At 40.8% G+C, this 20,366-nt stretch overlaps 1 protein-coding gene across 1 annotated transcript; it reads left to right on the top strand.

Annotated features, from left to right (window-relative positions):
* The first annotated feature begins 660 nt into the window (after positions 1-660).
* On the top strand, positions 661-6,648 carry LOC147880788 (pentatricopeptide repeat-containing protein At3g09040, mitochondrial-like). Its single transcript, XM_087370790.1, has 3 exons — positions 661-1,168; positions 1,261-1,328; positions 1,456-6,648. Exons 1-3 carry the CDS (start codon positions 766-768, stop codon positions 5,557-5,559), a joined length of 4,575 nt encoding a protein of 1,524 aa, XP_087226916.1. The 5' UTR covers positions 661-765; the 3' UTR covers positions 5,560-6,648.
* Positions 6,649-20,366: the final 13,718 nt, after the last annotated feature.

Below are 20,366 nucleotides of genomic sequence, written 5' to 3'. Positions count from 1 at the left end.
TGAACATAGCAAATGCTATGTTGATTGTCTATGCACGATTCCTTGTCCTTCATTGCATTATATAAGCAGGAGCAACACAGGTTGCTGTATAGCAATCACTTTGAGCTCCTTTGGCCATTCGTGTCGTTTGTTCTTAGCTAGCAATGAACGTTGCGGATGTGGATATATTCGATATGGGAGGTGATGTGCTTCTCGTATTTGGTTTCTGCTATGAAATGTTTTGTTTCAATGGTTCAAACTCTGTGTTGCGCATACAGAAATCCCCGACAGATTTCCCCAAAATTTCATTGCGTAAACAAGAAAAAACGAGTATGCTCTACGTGTACTTCTCGATATGGAATACTTTGTTATAGGTGGTTTCAGTATTTTGTGGCTTATCGGAGCTTGATTTCGAAAATCCCCTTAACCATGTCTCTTGTCTCACGACGATGTCTACTAAAATAGGAGTTGCTTGGTCTGATTTGAAATGCATGCTGAGTTTCCAAGAGTTCATTGAGTTTCATTCCCAAGCTTGAATAGCCCAAATAACTTGAAGTAGCTTGAAGCATTTAATGGAAGCGTGCAAACGTTGAAGGGAGAGCTAATTGGCTGGCTCACCCATCAAGCTCTATACCTCTTGAAAACATTCCCACCCGAGTCTCATTGGCTGGAGCTGAAACAAAGCGGGAGGTCACGTGCGCAATATGAACTCTCGATTGTCGTGCACATCCACAAAACGGAGCGTGCGTGTGCACTGAGCCCCACAGCCACCTCTTCAAAGTTCACATGAGTTCCTCCCTGCTCAGCGCTGTTGAGCTGAGGTGCCAGAGTCCAGTCATGTTGTCAACTACAGCTACCTCGCCTGTCACATTAGCAGCTGGACATCCAAAACCATATGTCTATCGTCCTAACCAAGACGGGTCCTGCAGGACAGCAATAGAAAGAGCAGCAGAAGCAAACGCAGTAGAAGAGGCAGGAAGAGGAGGGGGATGGACATCCCGTCGGCTTGCTGTACCCTTATTCCAACATCCTTATTCATGGCCACTTGTCTCGAACTGGGAGTGGAGTAATTGCCCGCCAGGTCGTGACGTTTCTGGTCGTCCATCAGGTGGTCAGTGGCAAATGAGTCAATTGGTCCAAGATTCTTCTGCTTCCCCTTTGCGAAGGGCCTTAATGTGTCCGAGCTCAGGTATGCTGCTTTGGGACGGCCAGACAGGCCTTCTCTTTCCTTCAATCATCGATTCAGCTGCGAGCAGGTTTTCATTGCGTTCCTCCTGGCAGATATGAAGTGCGATATACGTGCTGGGTGGATGGAGTACTTCGATGATCCCTCTGAGGGCTGTGACAAGGTAAAGAATGGCGTATGGCTCGGCAGAAAATGCTGTGGCATACGTGAAGCTATAGAATTATTTGAACATCATGGTGTCACACTACAATTGAATAGTTTGTCTAACAACTTATGGTGAGTTCTAGCAGACACGGCCAAAGGCTCCAGATTTCATCCATAAAAGTACTAACGAGGCGACAGACGAATGGTACAAACCAGGTCGGATGAAAGACATGCTTGACAAGGAGGAAAGCCAGGGAGCCAATGGGGGCAAAGCATCTGCTTGGCATGCAAAGCCAAAACAGGTGCGCTCAAAATTTTGGGACCCTGGCTTGGCAGAGGAGGTAGCAGGGTCCCGCCAGATTTGCAAGGCTAGTTTTATGCCTGGAGTGCAGGTGGGTGATCCACAGCCACTAGAGGATGGTAAGTGGCCAACCCTGAGTGTAGAGAAGGCACTCAGCATTTTGGACCGGAAGAATGAGCTACCTTCAGTTGATAACATTATCTATGTCGTGCAAAAGTGCAGGAAAGAAAAAGTTCTTGCTTATGCCAAGCGTGTGAATGCTCACATCTGCAACAATGGCCTGGAATCTTTTAAAGCTGCTGGGAATTACATTGTGCCAATGTTTGTGGAATGTGGAGGTGTGTCCAATGCTCAGCAGGCTTTTGACAGGTTGATAGATAAGAATGAGCATTCATGGACTTGCCTAATATTAGGATATACCAAGTGTGGGCAGGCGCAGCATGCCCTCAACCTATATCAGAAAATGCTAGGGCACAGTGTACGTCCTACTAGCTATACTCTTACAGCCCTACTAAAAGCTTGTGCTAGTATGAAAGATAGGGAAAGAGGCCGAGATATTCATGCTGAAATCATCCAAAAGGGATTTGAAAGAGATGTTTTTGTTGGCAGCACTTTGATCCACATGTATGCCAAATGTGCCTCACTTTCAGAGGCACGAGAAGTCTTTTACAACCTGCCTGTTCAAAATGTTGTGACATGGAATGCACTAATTGCAGGATATGCTGAACATGGATATGGTTTGGAAGCCTTGGGGTGTTATGAACGGATGCAACTAGAGTGCCTTGCTCCCGATCATATCACTTTTGCTTCCATCGTGAAAGCTTGTGGCAGCATGGGAGCCATAGGCAAGGGTCGAGAAATACATGCTGAGATCTTACAAAGGGGGTTTGAAAGAGATCTTTTGATTGGCAGCTCTTTGGTTGATATGTATTCCAAATGTAGCTCACTGTCAGAGGCCCGCGAAGTGTTTGACAAGCTGCCGATTCGAGATGTTGTGTCATGGACCTCACTGATTGCGGGATATGCAGAATATGGACCTGCACAGAAAGCACTGAAAGGTTTTGAACAGATGAAACTTGAGGGCACCTCTCCCAATGCTGTAACATACGTTTGTGTTTTAAAAGTTTGTGGCGGCATTGGAGCGATAGGCAGGGGCCGGGAAATACATGCTGAAATGGCACTAAAGGGATTTGTAAGAGATCTTTCTGTGGGCAACAGTTTGGTTGTCATGTATGCCAAATGTGGCTCAATTTTAGAGGCAAGGGCAGCCTTTGACAAGCTGCCAGTTCGAGATATATTGTCATGGACTGTCCTAATTGCAGCATATGCTGAACATGGACCTGCTCAAGAAGCGCTGGAATGCTTTGAACAGATGCAACTGGAGGGCCTGTGTCCGAATGCTATGACATGTGCTTGTGCCTTAAAAGCTTGTAGTAGCATGGGGGTGATAGACAAGGGCCAGAAAATACATGTTGAGATTGCACGAATGGGTTTTGAAAGAGACCTTATTGTCAGCAGCACTTTGGTCAGCATGTATGGCAAATGTGGTTCTCTTTCAGAGGCGTATGAAACCTTTGAGAAGCTGCCAGTTCGAAATGTGGTGTCCTGGAATGCACTAATTGCAGGATGCACTGCACATGGACAGGGTCAGGAAGCACTGAAAGGCTTTGGACAGATGCAATGGGAGGGTGTCTCTCCAGATGCTATCACATATGCTTGCGTCTTAAAAGCTTGTGGCAGCATGGGGGTCATAAACAAAGGGCGAGCCATACATGCTGAAATCACTCAAAAGGGTTTTGGAAGAGATCTTTCTGTGTGCAACACTTTGGTCGACATGTATGCCAAATGCGGCTCACTTTCGGATGCACAGGAAGTCTTTGACAAGCTGCCAGATCGAGATGTCGTGTCATGGAGTGCACTAATTGCAGGATTTTCTGACCATGGCCACGGTCAGGAAGCATTGAAATGCTTTGAACAGATGCAATGGGATTTTGTCTCTCCAAATGCTGTGACACTCGTTTGTGCCTTGAAAGCTTGTGGCAGTGTGGGAGCCATAGGCAAAGGCCATGAAATTCATGCCAAGATCTCACAGATGGACATGGCAAGACATCTTTTTGTTGGCAATGCCTTGGTTGACATGTATGCCAAATGTGGCTCACTTTTAGAAGCTCAGGAAGTCTTTGACAGGCTGCCAGTTCAAAATGCTGTGTCGTGGAATTCAGTCATTGCGGGATATGCTGAACATGGATATGGTCTTCAAGCGCTGAAATGCTTCAAACTGATGGACGTGGAGGGTGTCTCTCCAGATGTTATCACTTTTGTTTGCATCTTGAAGGCTTGTGGCAGCATTGGAGCCATAGGCAAGGGCCGTGAAATACATACTGAGATCGCACGAAAGGGGTGGGGAAGAGATCAATTTGTTGGCAGCACATTGGTAGACATGTATTTTAAATGTGACCACCTTTTAGAGGCACAGGAAGTCTTTGAGAAATTGCCAGTTCGAGATGTCGTGTCATGGAATGTACTAATTACAGGATATGCTGAGCATGGACTTTTGCAAGAAGTGATGGATTGCTTTGAAGAGATGCAACTAGAGGGTGTCTGTTCGAATTCTGCTACCTTTGTTTGTATTCTGAAACTTTGTGGCAGCATAGGAGCCCTAGGCATTGGCCGTGAAATACACTTGCAGATCTCAAAGAAAGGATTTGAACGAGATAAATTTATTGGCAACACTTTGGTTGACATGTATGTCAAATGCGGTGCACTTTCAGAGGCACGACAAGCTTTTAATAAGCTGGCAGTTCGGGATGTTGTTTCCTGGACTGTGCTGATTGCTGGATATGCTGAACATGGACCTGGTCAGGAAACACTGAAATGTTTCGAAGAAATGCTACTGGAGAGTGTCAATCCAAATGCTGTCACGTTAATTTGCGTCTTGAAAGCTTGTGGTGGCATGGGAGCCCTAAGCAAGGGCAAAGAAATACACGCTGAGATCACACAGAAGGGGTTCGGAGGAGATCTTAAAGTTGGCAATACTTTGATTGACATGTATGCCAAATGTGGCTCACTTTCAGAGGCACAGGAAGTGTTTGACAAGCTGCCAGTTCGAGATGTTGTGTCGTGGACTGCATTAATTGCAGGGTATGCGGATCACGGACCTGGTCTGGAAGCGCTGAAGTGTTTTGAGCAGATGCAACTGGAGGGGGTCTCTCCAAATGCAGCCACCTTTGTTTCTGTTCTGAAAGTTTGTCGCAGCAGGGGAGCCCTAACTTATGGTCAAGAAATACATGCTGACATTGCCCAAATGGGATTGGGAAGAAATCTCCCTCTTGGCAACACTTTGGTGGATATGTATGCCAAATGTGGTTCAATTTTAGAGGCACAGGAAGTTTTTGACAGGCTTCCAGTTCGAGATGTTGTGTCATGGACTGCAAGGATAAAAGGACATGGCATGAGCTATGAGGGCAATATGGTTGCACAGTGCTATGAGGACATGCAAGCACAAGGTGTGAAGCCGGATGCAATTACATTCACATCGCTTCTTACTGCATGCAGCCATATCAATCTGGTGGTCAAAGGTCACATGTATTTCAAAGGGATGCAAAAAGATTATGGGATTGCACCGACATTGGAGCACTGTACTTGCATGGCTGATCTTCTTGCACGATCTGGACATTCGAATGAGGCAGAGGAATTTTTGGAAATAATGTGGTATCCACCATCTGAAGGAATCTGGACAGCTTTGCTTAGTGCCTGCAAAATATATGGGGAAGTAGGACGAGGGCTGAGATGTTTTGAGCAGCTTGTCCATACAAATCCAGAATCTGCTGCTTCATATGTGCTTATGGCAAACATTTATGCAAGTGCTGGCAGGTGGGACGATGCATACAAAATAGATGAGCTAGGAAATATGCAAGGGCAAAAGAAAGGCATGCAAGCCCTTCGATAGAGGTCAAAAAGAAGGGATGACAAAATTATCAAGGTTTCAGCAATACAGACTTGTGGGGCAGGCCCAGATTTCATGAGAATTTTCAATAGGAGGGTGAAAGCGCCAAGAGTGTAATGTACGAGAACATCAAAGCTGTGCCGCTTAGCCACCCTGGACCGTCTCTTTACACCGTGCACAAAAGAGCCCATGCCAGAAGTCAAGTGAGATCACTACAGCTGTGCCATCTAGTCACCACTGGACCATCTGTTCACCCAGTGCACTAAAGGGCTCGAGAGGTTGGAGAGAGGTCAAAAGCATTGGGCCGTGATCTTATACTCAATTTGTACGTGCGCCGTATTCACTCAGCACCTATACACGTGGCAGCCACGCGCTGACCCAAGACCTTGTTTAGCACTCTCGTTTGCAGGTGTATGAGGGGTGAAAGGCACCACTCCTAGAACCCCCTCTTGGATGAAGGCCAGCTACCTCTCAAGAGCTGCCACATGATTCTCTAAATTGATAGTGTGTCCAGTCTCTGGGTCATCTACCCACTGCAGGTACCATTTAAAGCATGTCACATGCAGTTGACCGCCAGCCCAAGGAATGCCCATGGGCCCCAACCCTCACATCATCATCATGGGTGATCTACGTGAGAGGATTTGTGAAATCATGCGTCATCAAGTGCAGCCGCAGAGCTGCCATAGTTTACCAAAGAGGCAAAACTGTCCATCAGCCACTGGCTAGCGCGGGCTCTGATGAGAGTGCCACATTGAGCATGCCGGAGTCGTGGCTGTCGGATTCCCTAGACATCCTGGACCTTTCTGCATCCAATATGCAAAAGGGCCTGAGGGGTTGGAAAGAGATCAAGGCATTAGCCCTCGTATACTATCTTATTTAGATAGTCAATTGGTATCCATTAACTGCCTGTCCCATAGCAGCTACATGCTGCCGGCAGCCGAAGGCCTCTTCTAGCCACCTAATTGCATGTGTGCTAGGGGTGTAGGCCAGACCTCCAACAACGGGCATGCTCAGAAATGGCATTTGGGCTTTTTGGCCTGCCCTCTGGGTAGCCTTAGCATCAATTCATTTTCTGCAAAGCAGAAATTCCCAATTTTTTAAATAAATTTTTTTGGCTATTTTTTTATTGGTGAAGTACTACTGCTGTCAACCCTTTTGGCAGCTCTGACTACCTCCAACAAGCCTCTACCTTAAACCGCCGTCACAGCTCCCGAAACCGGCCTTCGATAAACAAAAGGGCAGTGATCTTCTTCTACTCAGTCATAAACTATATAAATGGCCACAATGCAAGCTTCAGTCACTTCAATCACTTAGCACAACTTAGAAACAAGCTTCAACAACAACAAAGGTGAGGCTAGAATGCCCTGCTCAATGAAAATAGTACATAGTGCACCCACTGGCCCCACGCCCCTTGCGGTATTTATTTAATGCTTCTAAATGGAAATGCTTTACAACAAGGGTTCAACCTTGCCTGTTCCTCTCTGCAAATCCTCTACTTGTCTTCAAGGCATCTAATCCAAGTGCACCACTAGAAGTTCCACTGGCAAGGCATACTCATCGGCTTTGTCGGCTCAAGGAAGGTGTTGAGATGGTTATCATGATAAGGTAGACGAGGAGGTTTAGTACCCACAATGCTTAAAAGATGATTTTTCATGACCGTTGCAATACCCCAATCATCAGTTACCTCAACACCATGAGGGTCCAGCAACACTGAGATACACTCCTGTGACCTCTTTTGACAAAATTTATCAAAGAAAAATTGAGAGGGTCGATCACCTAGACCTACTTGTATACGTGCTACAGCCAGACAAGAATGCTCGAAAATGCGAATATGTAATTCAATCGCCTTGAGCAAAGGTGGAACATGAGGGTCATGAGGTGAGAGTTGAATTGCTTCCAGTAAGCTACCTTGAATAACAGCGTATCTCACCTGAAAGGTCCCGTCAGGAGTTAGTGCGTTGATGCCCAAAATTCTTGCATGCAACAGTGACATTGGCTAGGGCTAGTTCCCATCTTTTGGAAGGGGAAGACTTGCTACTCGTAAAGGGCCTTTACCCTTTAAGAATATGGTTCTATATCTTGAAACAATGGTTCTATATCTTGCTTGCTTGGATTCTATAAAGTTTTCTAAGGTCTTCATTTTGAGCATGTAACTCTTGCATCTCGTGCAAACTTATCACCATTTTTCACCAATTCGGGGTCCCTATTTCTTCTTGGTAACCAATAAAACTCTTCTTTTACTCAATTCATCAATCACTCTGTTTGTGACTTTTTGTTTACTCTTAAATATATATGAGTATTCTTGTAGAAAACTCTAGTACATTGCATGCATTGCTTGTGATGCCTATGCTAAAGGTAAGCATATGTAGATACAAGGCAGAAAACTTCAGAGATGCATCATATGTAGCTTCATAGAAATGCATAGTTTGTTGGTTTTATGCCCAAGCCTAGATAAGAATTGCAAGGGTGGGAGGCTTGAAAAATGTTATCGCCATTGTCATAGACAATGCGTCAAGTTAAACTACCAGCCAAAATCATGGAGGAGAAGCATAGTAAGATTACTATAGTCTTAGGATACTATAGTCTTGGACACTATGGAAGTGTACTCCATGGAAACTATTGCTTAGGATACTATAGTCTTGGAGACTATGGAAGTGTACTCCATGGAAATGCACCATACACAATGGGGTTTGTTGTTCCAAACTTTCAATGACAATATACATTTTGTCTACTAAATTAACACCATAAGTTTGACCTCATTGATTTTGCATAGTGACTAGACTTTGTCCATGAAAGTTTCCCCTATCTTTGAGATTTCTTGTGCTAGTATATTGACAATCTTAATCATATTGCTTCTTTCTACAATCTCTTTCATAATGCATAAACTTATACTAGTTTCATTGTATGCTTGACACATTTCTTGATGAACTTCCTCTAGCTTGGAATCTCTTTTGGTTGAGAACTTTTACCTCTGTTTTCAAAACTAAACCTTGAAAATTGAGTTAGTGATTGCCTTGATTTCAATTTTGTTATTGATGCTAATTATGTTGTTGATGGTGATGTTGATGTCCACTCCTCTATTTGTTGATCTACCTCTTTCTCTACCTCTATTAGAGGCTATGAAAGCTTGTTCACTTGATTGTCCACTTTCTCTATCTCTATTAGACACGGTGAAAGCTTGTCCACCTACCTTCTTGAGTTATTACTTCTTTCTTGAATTTCAAAGGGCTTGTTTTAAAGTGTAATTCTCAAACTTTAGTAAAGCACTTCCTCGAATAGCTTTACATCTTGAAAGCATAAAGGCTACTTCACTCACTTTCTTCTAGTAGCTTTCAAGCATCTTGTATCTTGAGAGTGTTTCTCAAACACTTCAAATAGCTTTAAAGCATTCTCTAGTGCTTTAAAGGTCTACTATCCCCAACCTGTATGGATTTAAAGTGATTTTCGGAGGGTGCATAGGACATATAGATTTAAACTGCTCATGTTAGCTTTAAAATGAGTTGCGGGGTAACACTGTAAAGCATGTTCCCAATATATTTAAAGCACTCTCTAAATCTTTAAAGTCTGTGCATGCTGTCTTTGGAGTTTCTCCAAGATAGCTTTAAAGTGCTCCAAAACCTTGAAGTGGCATCTGATAGCAGTACAATTCTCCCGAAATTGCTCCTTAAATCTACAAGTGTTTTTAATCTCCACAAAGTTTCAAAGTATTCTCTTTATATTTAACGTCTCCCCTTTTTGCATGCTATTTGATGCTGTCAACAACATTGATGCAATTGGTCTGTATAATGGGAGATGACTCAATGAATTCATGTGGTATATGACGCTTATTTGAAGAGCTACATCTACATGTCAGAATCTTTCTAAGAAGCTTTGAAGGTCTAAAGCCATACTTCTTACAAAGGATGAAGGACCAGTACACATGTCATTGCATTGCACCCATGCAAATGATTTTCTTAACGGATTTAATGAATCTTGTCCAGCATCCACGATTTGCTCTTCATGGCCCTTCATGGGCATGTACTTGTTCAGTATGTGTCACTGATAAAGTGGTAGCTGCTTGCACCTCATCCCAGCATGTATGCAAGAGTGTGACAAACATGGGGGATTATGTACTTTGTGCAAAGGTGGATGGAAAAACGTATCACAAATTTGCATGCCTGCTTGGGAATGTGTCCAAGATTCAGTGTGCAAAAATTGGCACCTTGTCCAGTAGAGGCAGTTGATAATAACTTGCTAGTGGCTATCAAGGTCTTTGAGGACATAGAAATGGCTATCTATGAGGGAGGAAAGAAGAAGAGAAGAAAAAACTAAGTGCAAAAGAAGACGCCTTGTAGGGATTTACTCAATATGATGAAATAGCATCTTGCCTTCTTGGTCAAACACAACTTCATTTATAGGTGGCAGGTTGAACAATCCAAATTATGTGTCTCCCTCTTTTCCAATAATGTCATTATTTCAATCATCAATTTTGCTAAAAATTATGCTTATGCTTTCAAGAAGCAGAACAAGATTCAATCAATGGTGCTCCAGCTAGGTTACTATTTCATGCATATTAGTTGCTATTTCTCTTCTTCAAACAAAATGAAGAACATTACTAACTACTATATAGCAGATGATAAATTATTTGTCTAGCATTTCTTTTCTTTTTCACGATGCATAGTTGAAAGATGGGGGCATCAAATATAGTTGTCATGGGTCTAATCTGATGGGCCACCTTGCAATTTAAGGCTACATGGGTAGGGGAAGCTATCAAGGGAGCTCATGCAAGAGCAATTGAAGTTGGTTGGATTTAACTTGAAGTGTGTGGCTGACGTATTGCCTTTCTAAGATGTAAGTTTTGTGAATCTACCAAATCTGAATTCTTCTCAAAATTCAAGGTTGCAGATGTGCAACAAACATATAAATGGGAGTTGTAAGCCTATTTTGAATGCATGCTCCATGAATTTGTGGATGGATATTTAGCAAATGATTAGTTCCCCTTGATCTTACAGAAGGTTGATATTTAGCATTGTCATCCTTGATTCATGCATGTGGGAGAAATGGAGATGATGTAAAAACTAGTCACATACATAGAGTTGGCAATATCTCATGATAGCTCCAATGCATGAATCTGGTGCTGAGGATGACTCTAAGGATGATGAAGATGAGGAAGAAGGGGTATTTCATTGTGTTAATGGACCTGCATATGTAGAGACATCATGATGCTATTTGTAATTCTCTTTTTGTAGAAGATGATTTTGTTGTAAACTGTGAGGACTTTGTAGAAGATAACTTTGTTGTAAACTGTGAGGATGACAATGCAAAAAGCCAGGACTTTTACATTCTCCAATGTGGAGGCACCAAGGAGGTGAACTCCAAGGGAAATCAATTATGGCTAGATCTTATGTAGTCAGGGGCTATTGGTATAAATTTTCAAAATAGGATATGTATTCCTTAAAAATTGTGAGGATGACAATGCAAAAGGCTAGGACTTTTACATTCTCTAATGTGGAGGCACCAAGGAGGGGAACTCCAAGGCACAATAAGATGCATGGGGGAAATCAATTATGGCTAGATCTTATGTAGTCAAGGGCTATTGGTATAAATTTTCAAAATAGGATATGTATTCCTTACTTCCATCCCAGCTCGTTGTTCTGTTATATTCACATCTAGTATGGGCCACCAAGTTTGCAATGGAACTACTCATAGGTGCAGGGCTCATGAGTCATAGGTGCAAGCCATTACATTTTCCAATGGAAGGTCTCATAGGTGCAAGCCCTTAAGTTTCTAATGGAAGGGCTCATAGGTGCAGGCAATTGAATTTCCAATGGAAGGGCTCATAGGTTTAAGAAACAAATTCATTCTCTTGCTAGAAGTCCTTGAGCTCATTTTCAATAGTACTATGCCATTTTGAAACAAACTATGTACTATCAAAGGTATGGATTATCTTGAAGTGTTCCTCCTTTCTAGCCACTCAGCCTCGGCTACGACAATAGAGGGAACACCACTCCCATCAAAGGTATAGGTTATCTTGAAGTGTTCCTCCTTTCTAGCCACTCAGCCTTGACTATGACAATAGAGAGAACACCACACCTATCAATTCATTCATCGATGTCTAGCTCTAGCATAGCCCCCCTTTTTGCAATTGGTTCACCCCCCTTCCCCATGTTCCCTTCTATCAAGTTTGCATTAATAATCTTGAATTTGTTAGTGCTTCTAGCATCATCAGATATATTGAGTGGTGGCAATGTGAGTGATTGTTCATGTTTAAAACCAACCACTATGACCGTCAAAACTAGCCACATCAACCATGACAATGGTTGAACCTACCCATGTCCAATGCTAAGATGGCTAAAACCATTGCAAATATTTTGTCCTATCACAATTCCACTATTTCTTTTCTCTTGAATACTAGATTTGACACTAAAAGGAGAAAATTTTCATGCATTCTATGTATAACAAAAATTTATAGATTTGGTCTTTTTTTAGTGTCAAATGTACTATTCAAGAGAAAACCAATAGCCGAATCAAGACACACCAAACTAATCTATTACAATGCAAAAATTTATTTTTTAAGGTAGCTTTAGCCTAAAGAAAAATCTTTATAGATGATCCCTACGTTTGAGAAAAGAGAAAAGTGTATTACTAATACACTCTACTCTCATCTCGACAATGATTTTTTATGTTGTATTTTTATTTTTTTGAGATGGAATGAGGGCTTGGGATAGACCACCTCATGAAGGTTTTGGGGTTTTGTTGTGGAGGCTTGGATGGAGACTACTCTCCCACTTCTACTATATTGCTGGTGTTGAATGGAATATATTATGGTTTTTCTTTAAAGTCTTTCTAGTTTTCCTAAGATGTAGTGAGGCCTTGGGATCGGTTTTATCTCCCACATCATGTTTTTTTTGTGGAGGCTAGGGAGGAGGCTACTCTTCCACCTTTGCTATATTGCTAGTGTTGAATGGAATAATGTTTTTCTTTAAAGCTATGTAAAAGTAAAAGCTATAGAATGTAACAATCCTACTTAAATATTTTTCCAAACTATAAAAGTTAACAACATTGATCTTGCTAGTGTATTGTGTATGGGTATGCAATGAAGGATATACAAAGGTCAAAAGAAAATCGTAAAAACTAGTTAGGCTCGCTTTATCCAATTTTGTGATAATATTTTGAAGTAGATCTTGTATACGATCAAAAGATAGTAGCCATTGCCACATCCACACAAGTAGTGTAATGGTGGGGTACTCCCTCACCTCATGAGGGCATTGATTTTCAAGTTTTAACACTATGAAGTAGCAATTCCTTAGGTTTCCTAAAGCCATTGCGCAGAGTGTCATTGATGTTCTCTCTTGTCTCATCGTTCCCCACTCTCCATGCAGTCATGATCTGATTCTTTTTATCAACAAAAGTGATTGCATGAAGTTTTGGGCTATTTTGAGAGAGAAAGATAGCATGAGAGGAGACAAGTGATGTGCATGCATGCAAGGATTAGGGGGGGGGGAGAGAGAGAGAGAGAGAGAGAGAGAGAGCACTTAGGACTTTTGCACATGGTTACCAAAAAATGCTCATTAAAAAATAGCACCACGACAAGCGTTGGATTAGACAAGAACAATGTATTCTAATTCACATGCAATTAAAAGTCTTGAAAATATTTCATTAGTCATGTTGATGACTCATTATAAAATTGCCTCTTCACCTCTCTCAAATTCCAACAAAATAATAAACAGAGACAACATTTATCAAACAAAATCTAGCCTTTAGTTTGAATTTGAAGATGAGATACCTATATGTTAATATAAGATATTGAGCTTTGCACAAGCATTTATAGCTCTTGGCAATGCAAATTACATCCAAATGTGCATTTGTCATGAAAATCTTGTCTTTGTAATGGGGCCAAAGGTTATCTAGAAGTTTGAGCCTGACCAGATTTAACGTGTTAGGAAACTTGTCATATTTGATATGGCCTTGACGGATTACTCTAGCAGATTTTCCCCTATACTCACCAAAGTTGGCGTCTAAAATTCCAACCTAGGTGCCTTGTAGAAACTCCATTAAAAATTTGAAAAATGCTTCAATGCCCCACTGAATGATGAGGTGTGCATTGTAGCAAGCAAAAATCTTTCTTAGATCCCTGGCAATTGCCTCATCAGTTTTGTAGTGCATGTAAGCAATGTCTCATCTTGTCTAATAGTACACACTAGAAGACCGTTAACATATAAAATCATAGCCCTCTTATCAGCAAAATAGGCAAAGGTTGCAATTCCCATTCTAGGTTTGACTGACAAAAAACAAGTGGCAACTGCCTCCTATATCTTGATAGTTGTGTCTTTTATCAACCTAAGGACCCTCTATTGCTTCTTTTGATCCAAGCCTTTAATTTAAGCCTTTGCTTCTAGAGTTTTGCTAGATTCCCATGCAGACAATTAGCATCCACATGCACAATGATCCTAACAAGGGACCACAAAAATTAGAAGTACAAAGGCATGGGAATGCAAGCCGTGCTAGCATTAATATTGGTAGCAATGAAATAGACTTTCTAGCATTTATGTACAAGGACAAGATGTTGGGGCAAAACATGATAATTTATCTGCAATGATTGAGCTTGGCATCACTTGTGCAACAACAACTTCCAGCACTAAGTTGTGCAAATTTCCACATTATCAAAAATAAAAACTCAGTGTCTCATTAATTATGTGTTGTGCCCACATGGATCAATGAGAGGACCATTGTATATTCAAACCAAGGTCACACTTTTATGTCTTTTGAGATTGCACAACAATTAAAAGCAATATGGAATGGAAACACACTCTACTAGTAAATGTCTCCACATCGTAATAAATGTCCTTTGCTATAAGGACATTACTATTCAAAAGGGATTATAGCGAGTAAGCTCAACGTACCTTATTTTCTCTTACCTTGATGTGTACTTTTCAATGATTTGAACACTAAGCCATTGAAGAGATTTGTGTGAGTGAGTTTACAAGTCTAATATAAGCATCCTAATAATAAAGAGCTGATTTGTTTCTAGAGCCTTCACTTCTTTTAGAGTTGTTGCAATCTTACTTAGGAAAGGATTGATTGGAATGATGTTTAGCTTCAACATAGTGTGGCATTTATATCTTAAGGTTGTACTCAATATGTCTATTCTAGAGAGAACATAATTTTGTATCGAGGTATTAGCTTTATGCTTTATTTTAATAAAAATGTGCTCTTGTTTAAGACCCTTATAGGTAGTAGGCTTGGGGCCAAGAAAGAAGGCTAAAACTACTCGGGCCACTGGCTGTATGTCACATGGCCAAGCAAGCCAGCAAAAGACCTAGAAAGAGAGCCAAGGGGGCCATTTATAAGCCCCCAAACCTTCTAATCGTTTGGAAGGCTGCTGAGTTGGGTAGGAGGGGGTAGCAAATCAGTCAAAAGGGGGAGGAGCTTCAGCCCTATAGAAGCGAGGCCTCTAGGCCTCATTTGAACATCACTTGGAGTAGCAATCCAAGAGCAAAAAGGAGCAGCAGGAGGACCATCCTTGGGCTTATACATAGGAGGTGAAGGTGACCTACATAGGGATGTAGACTTAGCTCAAGGAGCTTCCCACCTAGGTTGGCTTTCAATATATCAAGTTGGAAGAGGATGGAGAGTCTACATAGCCCAGTAGAGCATGTAGGCTCAGAGATCTAGAGGTGCTAGAGAACCTTTTTGGTATTGTATCTCCTCCGGTTTGAGGATGGACAGAAATATATTAGAGCTACTTCCATATTGTCTTTGAGCACATTCTATTTGCTAGTTTGCACACGGATGAATGTTGTGAAGTACACATTTGGTTATGAAGCTTGGAAACACTTTTGCGTGATTCTTGGGCTAATCTATCAGTCTTTCACTATGGGATACTGTTTGGTGGGATTTCATTTTCTAACATGGTATTAGAGCCCTTATGAAAAGAAGTGACAAATTCTATTGCTTGTTTTGTATTTCCTATGCAAAGAAGCGGCAATTCTTGAACTGCTACAGCTTAGATTTCTACTGATGTAAGTTTGTGTTTGTCAAATGCTCTATTGTATTGACGCAATCCCCTAGGCTATATTTGTAATCTTTCTCATGGCATAGATGTTGCCTATGCAAGACAATGTCAATTGAATGATCTTGTTGGATGCCCTCTTGGACTGACGTTCCTTTGGATGTTCCAAGGATGACATCTTCTTGAAATGTAGTATGCAAAGCAAAAAACATTTACCGGCACGGCAAGTACCAAATCTTGAGTCTTGGTGATTTGCAAAGTCATAGCAACACCCTTCATATCATATGAAGCTTTAGGGTTAAATGTTATAGGTATCTCAACTTTTGGTTCAAAGTGAGCACAATTTACAGACTTGTCATCATACAAAATTTCCAAAGGTCTTGAAGCATGTTTTTGCCCACATTGCATGCAAATGGTTTTATTAATTCATACATATATAGGTCTCTGAAGAAGTTCAAAAAACCACAAGATAGCAAATTGATCGCCCCAAAGACTACCATGCATTGCTGGAATGGCCATTCGCTGAAGCTACTCTTTGCAAGACTGAACCCCATGCAACAAACTTATAAATTCTAAAGTCAGACATGTTTCTCGACAATTTATTGCTTGTTTTGATATCATTATTGCGTAAACATGCTATGAATTTTCAAACTGTTGCAATGCGAACCTCCTCAAATGTTATATCTCCCTGTATTAGAAATCTTATCATGTCAAACAATCACCCGATGCATATTCACAATCAACCACACAGTATAGCCGTCCTTTTCGCAACACATCATCCATTATCTTGCTTGCAACCATTGCAAACAAATTATAGATTCAAGCTTCTAGTTTGTATCCTTTGCTTATGTTTGCACTTCAATTCTTATGCTTGTAGCCACAATGAGAGATGCTCCAACTTCAAACTTCTAATTTTTATTGCCCCCTTTCTCTCTCTTAGCCAAGCAATTTTATTTTATCCTAATTAGCTCACCATACCATGCATGCAAATGCTAAGCTTGTACTAAGATTGTCCTTATCAGGAGCCATAGCACAAAGAATCAACCCAGCATTTCAAGAAATGCTTTCCTGGATTAGCCAAATAATAGGTTCCTTTATTGCATATAGATTTGCAAATTATCCTTTCTTTTTGTGGCACATCATCTCTCAAAAAAAAACTCTATGAATAGCTTCTTTCATTGCCTATAGATTTGCAATGTAGCTTTGATCTTAAAAATTACAATTTCATGGATTAGCCAAACCATGGTTTTTTTCATTGCATAAATATTTGCAAAGTTGCTTTTCTTTTTCTTAGTATATAGCTTTTCTTGAGCTTTTGCATTGAATTAGAAAACAACTTTTTGGATTGGCTTAGCAATAACTTTTCTTGTAATGTAGAGATTTGTAAAATAGCTTTTACACAAGGCAAAACACCACAATAAACTTTTCACATAGTAGGTTAGCCCTTGTTCAACGGTAAAACATGCAACATCAGGAAGCTAATGAGGCAACATATTTGCAAAGGGTTTGCCCATGCATGACTTTCCTAAAGTCTATGGGACATGGCAACGACGAATGCAGAGAAACATTTCCTAAAGGGACATGCAATGATGCATTTCGTAAAGCTTCTCGCACATGCAACAAACCTTGCAACGAATTCTACTGCCCCATTCATGGCATGCAACAAAATCGGAGAGGAAGATCTAGCATGTGATGAAATAAAAGATGAAGAACTTGACTAAGCACCAAAGACATACCTCCTTTGCACACGCTTGTTCCACTTATGTCGGCCCTTCATGCACAAGTAGCAAAAGCTAGAATCGACTTTGAAATCGGCCATGTTTTGCTTCAAATAGGGATAGCCACGGGTGTAGCACCGACATTTAGCATCTCATGATCTTCATAAGATGTTAATTGTGTAAGCAAATAAGGAACAAGTTACCAAAAGAGAAAAGATAAAAGAGAAAAAGGAAGAATCTCACACCAGTATTTTTATCTCACTTGATTGCCAAACAACAACATCAGCATTGCAAAAAGAAGTGCTCACAATTAAGCAATCATCTATTCCTATGCCATCAACAACTTTTACATAATAGCTTATGAATCTCTCATATTCATGTGTCCGAGCATCCTTTAACACCACCACAGCAATTGAACCAACTAGATATGCTTCGATGCTTTGCAATTGATTTATTCTCAAAGAATGTCAATTCAATTTACACATTGGCAACAATGTGATGATCGAGCTTCCTATCACCTTCAATGTCAATGCCAATTCTCCTTTCTTCCATTTAGGCTTTTTAATAGCAATCCAAAAGTATTCAATCTTCACATAGTTACCCGCCCTAATTATTTTCTCATGCTTTGAAGCGAGGTCTTTGTCAATTTGCAATGTAATCATTGTAAGATCATCCCTATCTATTAAATCTGCCCTTAGCTTAGGGTATGTATAGTTCTTGTTCCATTCATATGTACCAAATACTGGTTTAAAATTAACCCCTCAATATAACCCACTACATGTTTGGGATTATATCTTTTATCATAATAACTTGCAACTCGCAACTCTCTCTTTTTTGTGATTTGGTGCTTGTTACAGTGTGCCCACTCTCTATTTTTGCGCTTGCTACTCTAGCAATAGATATTTGAGAAACCTCCTTCTCGATACTAACCATCAATCTTTTTTCTGAGGGGCTTGACAATTCTTTCTTAAAAATAGACATTGTTTTCCTATTAAAAAAATGAACCTTACCTACAGCATGAAAAATCTTATAAAAGGGACAACTGATATAGACAGATAGAGGAGCACAAAAAGGATAATATCAAAGCAAAAGATAGCATGATAGAAGGCAATGCCATCTCCAAATCCGAGATGCAAAACCACACCAATGGCACTCCAATTTATCAAATGCAATTTCCTAATATAGACCACACAATGAAGCAAAAGTACCACCATTCAACTTGCAACAACAACCAAACAATGAGGTATATGACGTTGAATCTCCTAACCAATATGTACCACCATGAACCTCTGCACCTACATTAGATCTATCATAGAGACAATGCAATCTTTTAGCCCTTGAATATAGCCTATCAAATGTGCATGAATCTCATCTAAGCCCTCGGCTATTGTACTCACCAAGTAAAGCATAGGTTGAACAATGAACATGCCAAGAAGCCTACCATTCCCTTTCTTTGCATAAAACCTCGGCATCACCAAGCTTTGGATCAATGCGCTCTGCATTAAGAAATCTTCTAAGCAAAAGTTTTGCAGTGCCTTAACTAAGGTTATCAATTTTCCCCAAAGTAGTTAAATCAATCATCATGCGGATGAATCCCAAGTATTTTTGCATCCCCTTGTCTCAAAATGAGACTTAGAAATTTTTTTCTTCCAAAAGCTATAGTAAGTCAATTCTTCAAGCTTAGCCATAGAACCTGCAATTACAAAAGACAAACATTTGCTCAATAAGAGAATAGCAATATAATAGTAGCTCAAGATTCCATAAATCTCGTCAAGGCTTATCAAATAAATATCGATGAGGCACGGATGAACCCCAAAAACATAAGAATAACAAATGCCCATAACGTTTCCTTAAAGAATAACAATGTAATAAATCCTAAGTGTCATCACTATGACAACTCTACATTACAATCAATCTCTTTGATTGGTCGCATGCATCCACTAGGACCAATGCCCTTGACAAAAATAGGCGACGTGCGATATCTAGAGTCATTCATTTCATAGGATTTTCCCTAAGCATCCTAATGAAACATGATTGACAACCTTAACCTTCATGGCCCATTGTTCATGGTGTGGAGAGACATCAAAGCAAGGCATACTATTCTCTATGTAGTAACAAGTTTTATAAAACTACAACAATATCCACCCCAAAGAAAATATATATGATGCAGCAGACCAAGGCCTACTTCTTGTCCCATCAAACTCAAGCGGTAGCCAACACTTCTTGGAAATCTTCTCCCTTTCTGCCTCAGTTCTCTTGCAATACTCCAGATCTGATTCCCTGCGTGCTTAGGTAACAAGTTCCCTTTGGAATTTGCCATGCAACTTGAATGTCCCCAATCACAAATATTGGTCTGCATGTGGTTGCTAGGTGCATAGTACAGTAGAATATTTCCAATGTGCAAGTCGTTGTGAAGCCACCCCTGCATATGCAAAGCTTGCAAGCCTAAGAAAAGAGCAAAAGAAAGTTCCAACATGGAAGCCATAGTTTTGCTTATGCAATCAAAAAGGACTAGCCCCATACCCCGAGAAAAATCAAAATCCATAGTAGCCTCCTATGTTTTACAAAACATGCCATGCAATGACCCTCCATTGAAATACCTGTGTGAATGCCTAATGCGGCACACCTGCTAACATGGCAACAACCTGCACCAACACACTGTGCTTTACTTGCATAGAGGCCTATCTCATAAAACTTGTTAGCCTTTCCTCCATAGTGCCATTGAAAGTTTTTATAACAAAATATCTAGCCGCATCTATCCCAGCAACCCCTTGTATTTTTGCTAAAAAAGTTTGTCCGCTAGAATCAAAACTGATTTTCTTATCAAGAAGGACTTCATATTATCTTGTTGCAACCACGCAACATAGCTACTTGTGGAGAGCTCTATCTCAACAACATTGCCATTGCAAATTGACCCTAGAACAGTTGGTGATTCTGTAGCCATACTTACTTGGCCCTCAGGCATTACCACACCAAGATTTTTCCCAACCGCATCACGCTTCTTCTTAGCTAACACAACCAACTTTGAATACGACATGCGTGCTCTTTGCTTCAACCATGTGCCATCCCAAAGAAGTTGCTTCTCATGTGGGAACACAATG

This window comes from Dipteris shenzhenensis, chromosome 32, assembly GCF_047967505.1.
Source record: "Dipteris shenzhenensis isolate YYH24624 ecotype China chromosome 32, Dip_SZ_1.0, whole genome shotgun sequence".
Classification (NCBI taxonomy): domain Eukaryota; kingdom Viridiplantae; phylum Streptophyta; class Polypodiopsida; order Gleicheniales; family Dipteridaceae; genus Dipteris; species Dipteris shenzhenensis.
This window is presented reverse-complemented; position numbering and strand designations above follow the sequence as displayed.

Excerpts from the sequence above, each read along its gene's own strand:
- LOC147880788 (XM_087370790.1), top strand. The coding sequence starts at position 766 with ATGAGTTCCTCCCTGCTCAGCGCTGTTGAGCTGAGGTGCCAGAGTCCA. Across the intron at positions 1,169-1,260 it reads CTTAATGTGTCCGAGCTCAG|ATATGAAGTGCGATATACGT; the intron begins GTATGCTGCTTT and ends TCCTCCTGGCAG. Across the intron at positions 1,329-1,455 it reads CCTCTGAGGGCTGTGACAAG|ACACGGCCAAAGGCTCCAGA; the intron begins GTAAAGAATGGC and ends GAGTTCTAGCAG.